This window comes from Microcaecilia unicolor, chromosome 13, assembly GCF_901765095.1.
Source record: "Microcaecilia unicolor chromosome 13, aMicUni1.1, whole genome shotgun sequence".
Lineage (NCBI taxonomy): Eukaryota > Metazoa > Chordata > Amphibia > Gymnophiona > Siphonopidae > Microcaecilia > Microcaecilia unicolor.
In genome coordinates, this window is record NC_044043.1 from 50,103,067 (window position 1) to 50,116,616 (window position 13,550).

At 40.8% G+C, this 13,550-nt stretch overlaps 1 protein-coding gene across 2 annotated transcripts in view; it reads right to left on the bottom strand.

Annotated features, from left to right (window-relative positions):
• Positions 1-13,550, bottom strand: part of DHX40 (DEAH-box helicase 40) — a 65,174-nt gene that overhangs the window by 17,192 nt on the left and 34,432 nt on the right. For both annotated transcript variants that reach the window (XM_030185849.1, XM_030185848.1), the window contains exons 11-13: positions 10,411-10,491; positions 6,103-6,260; positions 2,334-2,448 (exon numbers count right to left, since the gene is read on the bottom strand). In XM_030185849.1, the coding sequence (XP_030041709.1) occupies positions 2,334-2,448; positions 6,103-6,260; positions 10,411-10,491 (354 nt within the window). The remainder of the gene's footprint in view (positions 1-2,333; positions 2,449-6,102; positions 6,261-10,410; positions 10,492-13,550) is intronic.

Below are 13,550 nucleotides of genomic sequence, written 5' to 3' on the forward strand. Positions count from 1 at the left end.
CAAAGCTTGAAGCACAAAAACGGAAATCTGTCCCCACACAGTGCAGATTAAACAATTCTTCGTGCTCCACACAATCGAAGGAAAACGGTCCTTTTCATTCTGAATGCAGATTGTATGATTAAAGGATCTGTGTCCCAATTTTGAAGGCTATGAAGTCACACCTGCCATTCATTTGCTTAGATTTATGAGCGTAGTACTGAAAATCATGCTTAACTCCTTTTTTTCTCCACCCTAAATTTGTTCCTGTTGCCATCCACTTCTTATACTCCTAAATTTAGGAGTTAATGACATTTTGAGTATATATGTAAACACTCAGCTCTAGTACATTTTCAAGGTTAGGAGCAAAAAACTGTCAAATATCAGACCCTGTTCCCAAGTTCCCCTCTCCCTGCTCACCAGACAAAAAAAATTCTAGAAGTATAAGGGGTCTCACTCAGGAAACAAAACTTTTAGTGGTCCAGTGACCCAGGTTCCCCCACACACACGCACACACCTTAAAGGTAGGTCACCAAATTCCCCCTTCCCAAGTCCAGCAGGGGATTAAAGTTGTACCATCTCTTCTTTGTCAGTAGCATACACAGTGCATGAACTTATCACTCATTCCATACCTATTCCACATTCCCTTCCGTTTTAGGTGGTTAACACAGAAATTACTGCTTGCTAACTGCTAAGGCGTTGAATTAACTGTTAGTGCACACTAGTTACTGCATTAACAGATAACACGGCTTAGTAAACAGGGGTCCAATTGTACTATGGAAAATCAAGGTTAATTTACTATTTCACAGTGATTCTGAATTAAAGTCTTATTGTTCCTATTTTGTATATCGAGTTCCCAAAAAGCAAGGAATTCTTTCAATTAAAAATGGTTTCAAATGCACAACAGTTAGTTTCCTCATGTACTATGGAACTCATTGTGCCTAATGGTTAGTGCAGTGGCCTGAGAACCAGGGGAACTGGGTTAAATTCCCACTACAGCTTCTGGTGACTCTGGACAAGTCATCTAACTCTCCATTGCCTCAGCTACAAAATAAGTACCTATATATATATATATATGTAAACCACTTTGCTTGTAATCGCAGTAAGGCAGTATATCAAATCCCATTCCCTCCCAGCTAATCGTTCCTGATTGAAAGCTGCTCTGAAGACATATCTTTTTATTGCAGGCCTTTGGGATTTAATGATGCTGACCCCTGGGCTGAGGGGACAGCTGGCATGCTTGTTGACTCTTTTTCCTACTTGTGCTTTGGTACTGATGTTTTGATGTATTCATCTGATTCAGATCTTGTTTTGCGCCTGTTCCTAGCTGTATTTATTTTCAAACTGTGAACCACTTTGTTTTGTGTATGCTCGAGAGGCGATATATCAAATGTAATAAGTTACATTATTACTCATTCATTGCACTTTGAGCTCTGAACAGGGATTGGTCTGCTCACCAAGTTACTATTCACTAAATATTCAACACAGGTGGCATCCCTCTAGTGGTATTTTTAAGGGGTGGGGTGACTCAGGAAAACTTGGCCACAATATTTTATTAAGGATGGTGGTCATAATCTGTCAGCCTGTTATAATTTTTTCATTTGGTGGATAAGAGATGAGATGGAGGGGTTCTACTTGAATTGAAGTGAAGGAATGAAAAACAGGAGGGGTTGTTTCTTGGTTTGAATGGATAGTGAGAGGGAGTAAGATAAAGCGTGAGGCTTACTTTTTATATACCCACAGATATACACACACCCCTAAGTATATATAATAAATACTTATTAATCACCTATTTTGAAAACAATCCAAGGAAATACCCATCATACAAGATACATACATAATAAAAACAAACTATGAAATTAATTAGAATAAAAAATATTTAGGACTAGCACCTTCACTCTCTCCCTCACCCCTCTTCCCCAACTAGCTCTCACTCCACTTATGCAATTGTCCTGTTTTAAAATTACCCTCTACATATGTTGAAAGTTCAAGAAAGCACCTATTTTATCCCGGTTTTACAAAAGCAACATAAGAACATGATCCTTAATAAAAGAGGCTTCCAGAACAAGTCGCAACAGTGCGCAAATGCCTATGCACAATTTATACCTGCTATGAAAAAGGTGTAAATGTGCGTCTGTACTCCACACATGTACCCACCGTTCTCAAGAACCATAAAACAAATCTGGTTTCTAGACTAACCACAGTAAACACACATTAGGTATTTTTGCATACAATAGAGGCAGTGCATGCAAATATATCATGTATATTCATGATAACTAGATAGGTCTGTAGTCGTCAAAGACTGACTTTGAAGATCCTCGATCTAACACATCACCCACATCAGTCTGCACACATACCTTCCTTTGCATTGTTGAAAGATGAACCAAAGAGTTGCAAAGTCATTGCATCCTCCAGCTTGCAGTGACAGCTCTTGATGCCTCTCCTCAGCTTCTTTTTCTTTTTGAGACCCACCTGGGGAAATACCATACAGGGTTTTTTGTTCCTTGTGACACATGATTATTGTGGTCTTCTTTTGCCTATCCAACCCAGAGACATTCAGTCCAGTCTTTTCTGCTTGAAACTCACTACAGCTTAATGAATATGATTACTGTATGGTTTAAATTTAAACTATAATGAAGATGTTGTTGGTTTGTATGTAATTCGCTTAGAAATAGGTGAAACATCAAATTTCAGTAAATTAAGCTAAACTGCAAATCTCCCACATCTGGCATCACCATGCAAATGAACAGAAGCATTCCCTTGTTTTACATGGGGAAAGACTTGAGCCCATATACAATGCTTTTTTGATGAGGCCCTGAGAAGAAGGAAATAAATTAAGAAAAGAAGACTTACAAAATGAGAAAGCCTAGCAAAACAAGAAAGGCTTGAAAGAGGTGAGACCCTTAACAGCAGTGGAGGAACAGTTTGTACACCTTTTTCCTCTTTGATGTACAGCAGGTATTACTCTTTCCCTATCATTAAAATAATAACCTAGTCTTGAGAAATGTTTAGTTAAGTTAAACAAACTTCCAGAAGACAGACAACTAGATAGGCCAGGGCCGCCAAGAGACAAAGTTGGGCCCAGGGCAAACAATCTTAAGGGCCCCACCGCCTCCTCCCATAGAAATGAATGAGAGAGAGTGCTCTGCCAGCTATAGGTCCTTCTTCCTGCCGTGTCCCACCTCCTATGAAGTAACTTCCTGTTTCCACATAGGCTGAGCCAGGGGAATCTTACCCCCCCCCCCCATCCCACCCCTCTTGGCAGCCCTGAAACAGGCTACTTAAGGTTAAAATTACTACAATGATTTAATTGGCAATTCTGGGGTAGTAAAGGGTCATAGGACAGTTAATGGAAGGTATCATTCTATCTTTCCCAGCTCTTGTGAAGAAATATTCTCTCCCTCCATTTCAATATTTTAAATGGCTACAACTAAATCAGTACCTGAACATTAGGCTGTTTGAGGATCTCAGCTTGGAAGCCCAACTTATGTTCTGTAGGTTTGCAGAGCAGATGCAAACTTCAGGAAATGTGGCTTTGAATGTGGTTGAGTTTAAAATCCTGTGTCACAATTTTGGACATCAGCCATTCATGTCCTAACATCAGCAAGTACTACTCAATGCTCCTTCATCATTCATTTTTGATATACTGCCCATAAAATTGCTTATCTAAGCAGTTTACAGTAACATATGAAAGGGGGATTATACAAAGAAACAAATTATTAAACCAGACAAGCTGAAATAAGGTAATCATGGGCACTATGGACACCACTAAAAATTTATAAATACATAATTTACACTGCCTGCAACTGTGGCCCTAGGCAGCAATATTTACAAACGTCTCTGTCTACTCTTTCTTTGCAGTCTGTCCCTACCTTTTGTATCTTAGGGTAATGATAAACCTCTCCTCAACAATACCGCTTGTCTGCAGAGAATGACATATTTCTAAGGTGCCAGGTCTGTGTCATTTATTTTTTTTATGTTCATCTTTATAAAATAGGGGCAACATGGTTCAAGGTTCATTTTATTTGATTATTCGCTTAGAGGAAACCATCAAAGTGGTGTACAATAAAATTCCATAGGTCAGGAAAGAACTCCAATATTCATAAAGAAAGAAAGATATAGAAAGTATCATTTAACTGCTGTGCTTCCAGCACCCCCCCCCCCCCCCCCCCCCCCCCAAGCATCTGACCATACCTCATTACCAGATCAGGATCAAAAGTCTATGCTTAAACACCATATTTAAAATTATACTGCCAAAACATGTAGATGAATCCCCTTATGCAGACAGCACCCTTACTGGCTGCATAAGTGATTTCAATATCGATCTATTTCCTTCTCTGACTCATTCCGCACACTTGTTCATTTCTCTTTCAGTTTATTCTTGTTCCTCACATGCTTCTTCCCTTCTCACTTCTGCTGGAAACTATTAATGTATTATTCAGTGTGTGTGTATGTTCAACACCAGCAGGTACTGATACAATGTTCCACTCTTTCATCATGGCAACTGGATTTCATTCTGCAATTTTCCTTACATAGAATGGTCGGTGAACCACACTTCAACAGAAATAACTCGGAGGCTGATATAGAAAGGAGTGCAGCTTCTATTGCAAACTTAATTCCACGCCATGCAGGTAACTAATGATATGCAAATTTAAAACATGCAGAACTTGCATGTTTATCAGGGAAAGCTGACCACACAAAGCTCGTATGGTAAGCTTGTCCAAACAAAAACGAAAGTGTGGGCTCATAAATATCAGCCTCACAAAAATTTCTTGCATGTAAATTTTTTGTAAGGCTGGTATTTATGAACAGAAGAACAGGCACACTTACACTTTTATTTTTGTTCAGAACCCTTATTTTATCATCCTCACTTTAATATTCCCTTATTTGTCCTGTTTGTCTGTCCTAATTAGATTGTAAGCTCTGTTGAGCAGGGACTGTCTCTTCATGTTCAAGTGTACAGTGCTGTGAAGGTCTAGTAGCGCTTTAGAAATGATAAGTAGTAGTAGTATTTTTGTTTGGACACATGCACATGACCCGTTACCTCCCTTCAGTCTTTTGAACTTGCAGGTACTTCTTTCTGCTTGCAAAAGACAACAAAACTGATAGATAAAAGTCAAAAACTGGCATAAATCCTCTCTGCTAACCATTCTATGCTACCTCGGACCTGGTGAAAAATTTCTAATGTTGTGCACACCTCAAAAGCCTCTGTAATGCATGGAATACTTTAATGTGCACATTACCATACATTTTAGCAGAGTATACAGCCACATCTTCTGTGCAAGTTAACACCTGCAGCTCAACCCCTTCCTGCATGGCGCAGTCACTAATGTGCTTGTAAAACCTGCAGAAACCATGCAGTTAAGACTCATATTAACTTTCTGCATTGGTCCCTCTGTGACATAATATTCACATTAACTCTGATCAAGGAAGAAGATAGATTGTGTAGTTGCATTATTCATGGAATAAAAGCCCAGAACTGGGCATGGCAACAGGAAGGACAGGGAAGGCTCAGCTCCATTTTGCTAAGTAGAATCTGTAGCCAGTACAGTTCTTCTAATCACAGTACAGAAATCCTAAAGCCCTAGAGAGGATAAATGCTGTACCGTTTCTATAAGCATACAGCTGTATGTCTTACTGCTTGCCATCAAAGCCGAATTATGAACCTGAAGCTCCAGGTTTGATATCTGTCCACATGGCCTTACCTAATTCATCTAACCTCCCTCTTTTTAGACTTAGATTTCAGGCTGTTTGGGAACAGTTCTATTGTTGCTATTGAGGCTCATATACTATTTGTGTTCAGGAACTCATGTAGTTTGGAATAGCAGACAGATGCAGAGGTGTCTCCAAAATGCTTAGTTTTGACCATGCAGGCAGACTCTTACATTCATTAATTAACAATTGAAGCTTGCTAAAATGAAGTACAAACACAGAATTAATCCTACTGAAGCTGCTATTTCAGCTTTAGAATATCTACCCAATAGCGCATGCTCATTTCATTAGAAAATGCCGCATGCAACAACTGTGATCCCTGGTTCTGAAATTTCAAATCAGTGAACAGTATAGTATCATGCCTTTTTATTGAACAGAACCTGCTGAAAAATATGTCTGCTATTTTGGCCTTACCAGGTCGTATGAAGACATTTTCTACAGACAACATTGCTGCCACGGGAAGCAAAAGATCCTCACAGTCCAAGGAAGCTGCTTTTATAGCTGCACAAGCCAGGTTACAAGGAAGAGGAAATTCCACTATAAAGTGTCCTAATCTGGTCACATGACCGTTCCTGATTAAGTAGAAACAAGTTCATTAAATCTCAATTTTAATGTAAGTATTGCATAAGCTGTAGTCCAAATATGTCACAACTATAACTCACTGGGTAACATTTTTCAGTCGGTCTCCCACCACCCCTGATCACCTGTTCCATGTATGCCGACATAAAAGAGATGGCGTTACACTTGGCAATTCTGATGTAATTATTCTTACACATCCATCAGAACCAGTGGCCTATACCTTCCAGACAGTATCAAAAGAGTAACTCATGCTGCAGAGGAAGGAAAGCTTTTCTGAAATGTCTGCCTGTATCCTCTTCTTCAGTGCATATTGAGTACAGATGAATGGAGTATCTTCGCTTAATTTTTCTGCAGTTATTATTATGATACAGACCTGGCATTTTAAATTGCTTTAACCGGTTACATGTTTCAAGTTTACCAATATTTCTAACTCACCTTATGGGGTTACTTTCAAGGCTGTTTACAGTAGGGAAGATAAAAGTAGTAAGTTAGACAGACTGACAGGGAAGGGAAAGGGGGAGGACCTACAATCATAATACGAAAGGGGGAGGGGTGTAAACACAGTAGGTAAGCTTTTATATCTGCTCCAGATTCCTGAATGGAGCCAATGCTTAGGGAAATCAGCCAAACACATTGTTAAATAAAAATGTTTTAAGTTCAGTTTTAAATTGGTCAAGAGCGGTGAGTAATCGGAGAGAGGATGGTAATGCATTCCATAGTTGTGGCCCTTTTATGGAGAATATAGAGGCTCGAATATGTACGTGCACTATGTCTTTATAGGAGGGGGCATTTAACCGGTTTTGATTAAGAGAGCGTAGGGAGAAAGAGGGCTGATAATATATCAAATAACGCGAAAGGTAAAGTGGTTCACCAGAAGCTATAACCTTACTAAGAGGAGGAATTTGTAGATGATCCTGTGTGTAATGGGAAGCCAGTGAGCGGCCTTTAGGAAAGGAGGGATATGGTCATATTTGCCCGCTTTATTAATAACACAGATTAAAGTGTTTTGTATTAGTTGCAGTCGGCGATCTTTATTTCAAAGGCCTTTATACAGTGAGTTGCAGTAGTCCAGTTTTGAGATTACCAAATGAGTGCATAAGGATGCTTAATGCTAGAGACTGAATTAAGGACTGGATGGACTTGATGATGCGCAATCTGTAAGAGGTACGGCAGACTACTAACTTAACTCCTATATGTAGTTTCCAACAGAATTTCATTATCAAAAGAATGTGCATGGGTGGTATGTTAGTGTACTGTGGTGCATGTAGGGGAAGCACAATACTTTTTTGGTTGGAGGGGCCAAACAAACTGTTCCATTACATAGCTTCTCACTATTCCAGAACCTGTGGGATAATTGTGTCCATCAACCAGTAGGTGGAGATAGAGAATAGAAACTGAGCTAAGACATCTCTCTCTCTCTCTCTTGGCATCCAGTCCAGCTCTTCAGTATTTTCTATCTCCAGCAGGTGGATGGACACACTATTCCGAGTGATTTGCTCCTGGTCCAGTTGGCCAACTGGTCTCCAGTTGAGCATTACGGGTAGCTTGAGTCTGCAGAGTCATATCTGGAGGTGTTCAGATCCCTGTCTTTGGTGCCCCGCAAATTTACTTCTTCCCTCCCTTCACCTCTCCCCTGTTTTCTATGGAGCTCTCCTTTTTCAGCATAACCACCTTTAAAGAAAAAAAGAAAGGAGAAGGAAAGAGGTTTACTGGAGAGCATTGGACAGAGTATCATTCCTGATTCTTTTTCAGCTGGGGTAAGACTTGTAGAGGCTGTGAGCTTGGTGGGGGGTAGCAGCTGGTAGTGGTACATCCAATTGAAGTTCGACTCAGAACCGCTTGGAGGGCTGCAAGTTCTACTTGGTGCAGGGGAGAGATCTTAACTCACCACTTGGAACTGCATTGTACGTGAATGTTGACTCCCACAGAGGCAGTTAAGCAGTTTTCCCGCTGTGGGACTAACCAGCTGGTGTCGGGGTGTTGCAGTGCCTGCAAGCCAAGAATTCCGCAGGACATGGGCGAAATGGTTGGTGGCAACACATCTTTGGATTTGGTGCATCATCTGAATATGCCGGGGACTTGGGGCTTTCCGGCAGGGCTGGTGCCAAGTTTGCTGCTGGAAAGTGTGAGAATGGGTGCCATTTTATTGAAGCCAACTGGCAGTAAGGAACAGCCTCTGTCTGATCACACGTGGAGCATAGCTGCCATTTTAGAACCTTAGGGCCCAACAGAGTATTCAGCTGCATCAGGATCTTTGTTTTCTCTGGAGTTTATATTCCTCTTACACCAGGCCTATTTATTGGAACGTGGACAGTCAAGAGTTGCAGCAGGATGCTTCAGTTTCTCGCTCTGCTGCCCCTCTGGCTCCTAAGAGATCTCATTTAGCCTCATCTGTCTACTCTTGGAGGTTTATCTATGCTTCTCCCTCTTTGTCTGATGTGGCCTCGGTCTATTCAGAGGAGCAATCTCTACTTGCCAGTTGATGGACACAACTATCCCACAGGTTCTTGAATAGTAGGAAGGACTAAATGGAAAGAAAATTATCAAGTAAGATCCAATTTGTCCATCTATGGCTTACCCCCAAGCTCTCTAGTTGTTGATGCAGTGTTGGGCAAAATATTGGTTAGGCCATACTCCTGGTAGCCCACTCTATTCCACTGCCTATGGGTTCAGGTGATTAGGATCCAGTCTACCATCCACAGGGGCAAGCTGGTGGTTGGGCAGACCACAGATCCATGGGAAAGAGAAGGTAGCAACACCTTCCAAATGTGAAGCTCAATTTTGTATATGGCGTTTAAGTTAAAAATGGGACATTCAAAAATTTGCTACGTAATTAAAGTTTTTTTTAAATAAATACATTGCAGTTGGCTCAAAACGTGGCAGCCTGCCTTTTCACTGGCTCCCTTTTTGTGAACCTATTACTCTTAGTTTATCATTGCATTGGTTTCCAGTGAAAAAAAAGTTTATATTAATTTTAAATTTGCAACCTTGTTATTTAAGATACTCCAAAATATTACACCTGTTGATCTGAGGTTGTTGTGACCCAATGTTATTCTCTCTTACATTATATGTTCTATTGATGATTGGACATTATCCACCGGATTCTATACAGTGCGCTTAGATTTAGGTGCCAAAATTGGCATGGATTCTATAATACTGCGCATAACTTAATTGGCTTAACAAGCTAATGAGCGCTGATAACAGCACTTAATAAGCAATAATGAGCACTAATTGGCACTGATTAGAATTTAGGCACAGAACTCGATAAGCGTATTCTGTTAACGATGTGCGCCGAACTTCTAACGCATGGAGGCAAAAAAAGGCATGGTTATGGGCAGGGAAATGGCCATTCCAAAAATTTATGCACCTTATAGAACATGACCCAGTGAGCCTAAATCTACGCGCTGAGATTTACACCAGGTTTTCCTTGGTGTAAATGGATGCGCGTAGATACTGGCACTGAAATATCAACTAAACATTTATTCTATAATCGGCACCTAAATCTAGGTGCCGATTATAGAATGCACTTAAATCAGTGCCGATTATTTTAGGCACCATATATAGAATCTCCTCCTATGTTCAGTCCAAGACCATTTGCAGAGCAAAGGAGATTTTAAGTGATGGGATCAATATTCTGGAAGATACTGGTTAGGACAGGATTGGGCTGCTTTTAGAAAGAAAAAACAAACAAAAAAAAAACCCCCAGTTCACACCTTTGCTTTTAGCTAGATCAATCCATCTTGTCATGAGGTAGTTTTTCACCTTCAGTTTAATCCTCCAATAACAATCAGTAGTAGATCATTTTACCTGTGGCTGGTTTTGTTTTTGTCATGTAGTTTTATTACATTATGTTATTTTATCTTGTTTATCCGATGTTATTCTGTGCTGGTTTTAGTTAACTGATTATTACATTAATGTTTTCATGTTATTTAGTCCGCATTTCTTATGCTTGCTTGTGATCTGCTTAGAATGTTAGAGGACACCAAATATATATTTTTAAATAAAATAAATAAAATAAGATGTTTATTCAAAAAATAAATTACACTTTATTTTCAGGACTGAAAAATCTGAGATGACCATCTTCCTCCAATTACAATTAATTAACAGTTCCTTATGGAAGCTATTTTTTAGGGACATTTTTACCTGTCAATTGCACCGCACTGATAAAGTTGCTTCAAAGCCTCTAAAATGTGTCTCTCTTCGGGGTGATCCAAGTAGGGAAACCTGTATCATACACATTGAACCGAAAAGTCATTCTGTACTTTTAGTAAATCTTTTATCAAGCTATGCAGTTAACATTTTGTGAAGTTCTTCTCATTCTTGGTGATGTTTTCTCAGTACAATGTAGGTTTAGGAGAGCAATCCATGCTCCAGTGGAAACAAATTGAGACCTAGAGGCACCTGAAGGAGAGTGTTTTTTCCACAAGATGTGCCATGTACATGTATAATAATCCTAGTACTCTGAGATAGTTGACCTCTTGGGTTTAAACATAACCAGTGACCCCCTTATTGGGGTCAGTGATCAAGGGAATGCTGTGAGTTTCTCAGGCAATATAATAACCCTCATCATTCATTTAAAGCCTGGCATGCAGCCTCAGCAGATTCTCACTTGGTCTAAGTCCTGTTTTGGTACAGATGTTATATAAAATGCAAAGCCTGAGGCCTGGGATAGGGAAATATACTGTATGATCTGCTGAGAAATTTGCGAGTACAACTGATGTGACTTTCCATAGTTGTGAAATTTAAGAGGGAACTGGAAAGCTCTGTAGACTCTTTTAGGGACATTAACCCTTTCGCCTTTTGATTACAAGTTGCGAAAATGGGCATAAATCTTCAGGACACACCCAGCCAGCCAGACAGGTTTTCAGGATACTCACACTGAATGTGCATGAGATAAATTTGCATGCACTGCCTTCAATGTATGCAAATCTATCTCATGCATATTCATTATGGATACCTTGAAAACTACACTGACATGATGGACTGGGTTGAGAACCTCTGCTCTAATGTAATGCCATCATTATAGTAGCAGATAGAGGCTGACCAAAACTGCTTTTTTTTTCAGTTTCGGCCAAAACCGAAACTATCTAACCACTTTCAGCTAAAACTTACTGCCTGGTTTTGGCCGAAACCAAAAACTAAAGTTTGGTTGTGTGAATATGAACCAATGAGGCCCACTGGGGATTGTCAGAGCTTGGAGTCGGCAAGCCCTCTGTTAAACCCACAGGAGATTATTAATCTCCAGTCCCAGGAACTGCAAAGCACAGACTGACAACTGGGAGAGCCATTTTAACTAGGGCAATCTCAACAAGTCTGGCACGTACAGGTTCCCAAGTCAATGCAGATGTAGTTAAATATCTTCCTAGACAGGACCTTTGTGAGAATGTGTTAAAATCATGATTACCAGCTTTTTATGGTTATCCCAAACTGTACACAAATAACAAGAGAAAGTAGCATTGAGACGTTTCTCATTTAGTATTTAAAGGACAAGCATGATATAGATTCTTACTAAAATAAAGGTGGCCAGACACTGCGGACATTATACCAGCCTGATGCACAGTCCAGAATAAAAAGCACATTGAAGTTGCTGAATGCAAGGACTATATGCTCTGAAAAATTACAAATCAAGAGCAATACATTTCTCAAATTATTTTCTAATATATAAACTTCATTTCATTGTAATATCATTTCCTCCAACACTATGAGCTGACCAGTACTTGTGCTTGAAAACAATCACTGCAGGTTCCTTTCTTTTAGAATCTAGCCTCCACATGCCACAAGTTTGATTAAAGCACTGCATCTTCATCATACCCAACAGAGCCTGGAAGTTCTTTAGAATCACCCAAATATTATCCAAGCCAGAATATATATAATAATTTAAATAATGAAAGACCATATTTTACCTCCAAGCAAAATAGTCTCCAAACATTTTTCCTGGCATTTATTTTATGTAAATGTATAATTGAAACTTAATAAAGATTAAATAAAAAAAAAAGAAAGAAAACTGAAACTAAAAGCTAAAATGCTGACTTTGAAACATATTTGGAGTGACAGCTGATGTCATATCGCCACAGAGAGGCCAATTCCTAAGGAGCTTATCATCCCTGCTACACTTTTGTATCCAAAGCATTTATTCGGAGTAGGGCTGCACTTTTAACGGGTTAAAAAAATTAATTTGCTTAACGGTCCCAACCTTCCGCTTCCTGTGGACCCACTGTCTCACCAGGTTTGCATCATTTGTTTTTGTCTGGTTCTCCCGCCTCCCACCCCCAACCATCCAGCATTGTCTGTCTTTCCCACCCCCCAAACCATCTGGCATTACTGGGCTCTCTCCCTTTCCTGCACTCACTTTGTCCTGGCTTCTCCTCCACTCTCGCCGGTCTCTCTCCCTTTCCTGCAATCACTTTGTCCTGAATCCTCCTCCACTCCCGCCGGTCTGCATACAAGCGGCAACACCAACAACAAATAGAAAGCAGTGTATAGAGAACCGTCCTACGAGTGCCGCTGCTGGCTCTAACAGTTCCACAGCTCTGAACACAGGAAGTTACATCAGAGGAAGTGGCTCCAGAAGAGCCCGGAGTGGGACATGTAAGGCAATATCATACACTGCTGCCTTCTACCTTCTGTTGTTGTCACTGCCGCCGCTGGCATCAGTGGCATAGTAAGGGGGGGGGGGGCGGAGTATCTTGGCAGGGGCGTCACTCAGAAGCAGCACAATAGCCCGGAATCTCTTCTCTCCCCCACCCCCTGGCAATGGGGAGTCTCTTAATTGCACTCTCCCCCCCCCCCCCCCCACCCAGTACCTCTTAAATGCTTCTATTTTTCGCCAGCGGTGAAAAGGAATGTCTACCCGCTGCTCACACCGGCCCTAACCCCTCCCTCTGCTATAACTTCTTGTTCATGGGACCAGAAAGTTATGTCAGAGGGAAGGCTTGAGCTGGCAAGAGCAGCAGGTAGTAGACCCTGCTTGTTGCTGGTGAGGAACAGAAGTATTTAAGAAGTACAGTGGGGAAGGAAGTGCAGTTAAGAAACAGTGGTGGAGGAGGATGGAAATGCCAGGCACCAGTTTACCTTAGTACGCTACGCCACTGGCTGGCATGCAGACTTAAGAAGCAGCAGTTCAGATGCGGAGCCAGGACAGGAAAGGGAGAGAGGCCAGCAAAGCTGGTTGATGATGGAATGGGGACAGGTGGGGGTGGAAGGAGGCAGGGGTACAGAGACAGGCAATGCTGCTTGGGAGTCACATTTCTGCAGCAGGGGAAGGCATCATTGGAGGAAACCCA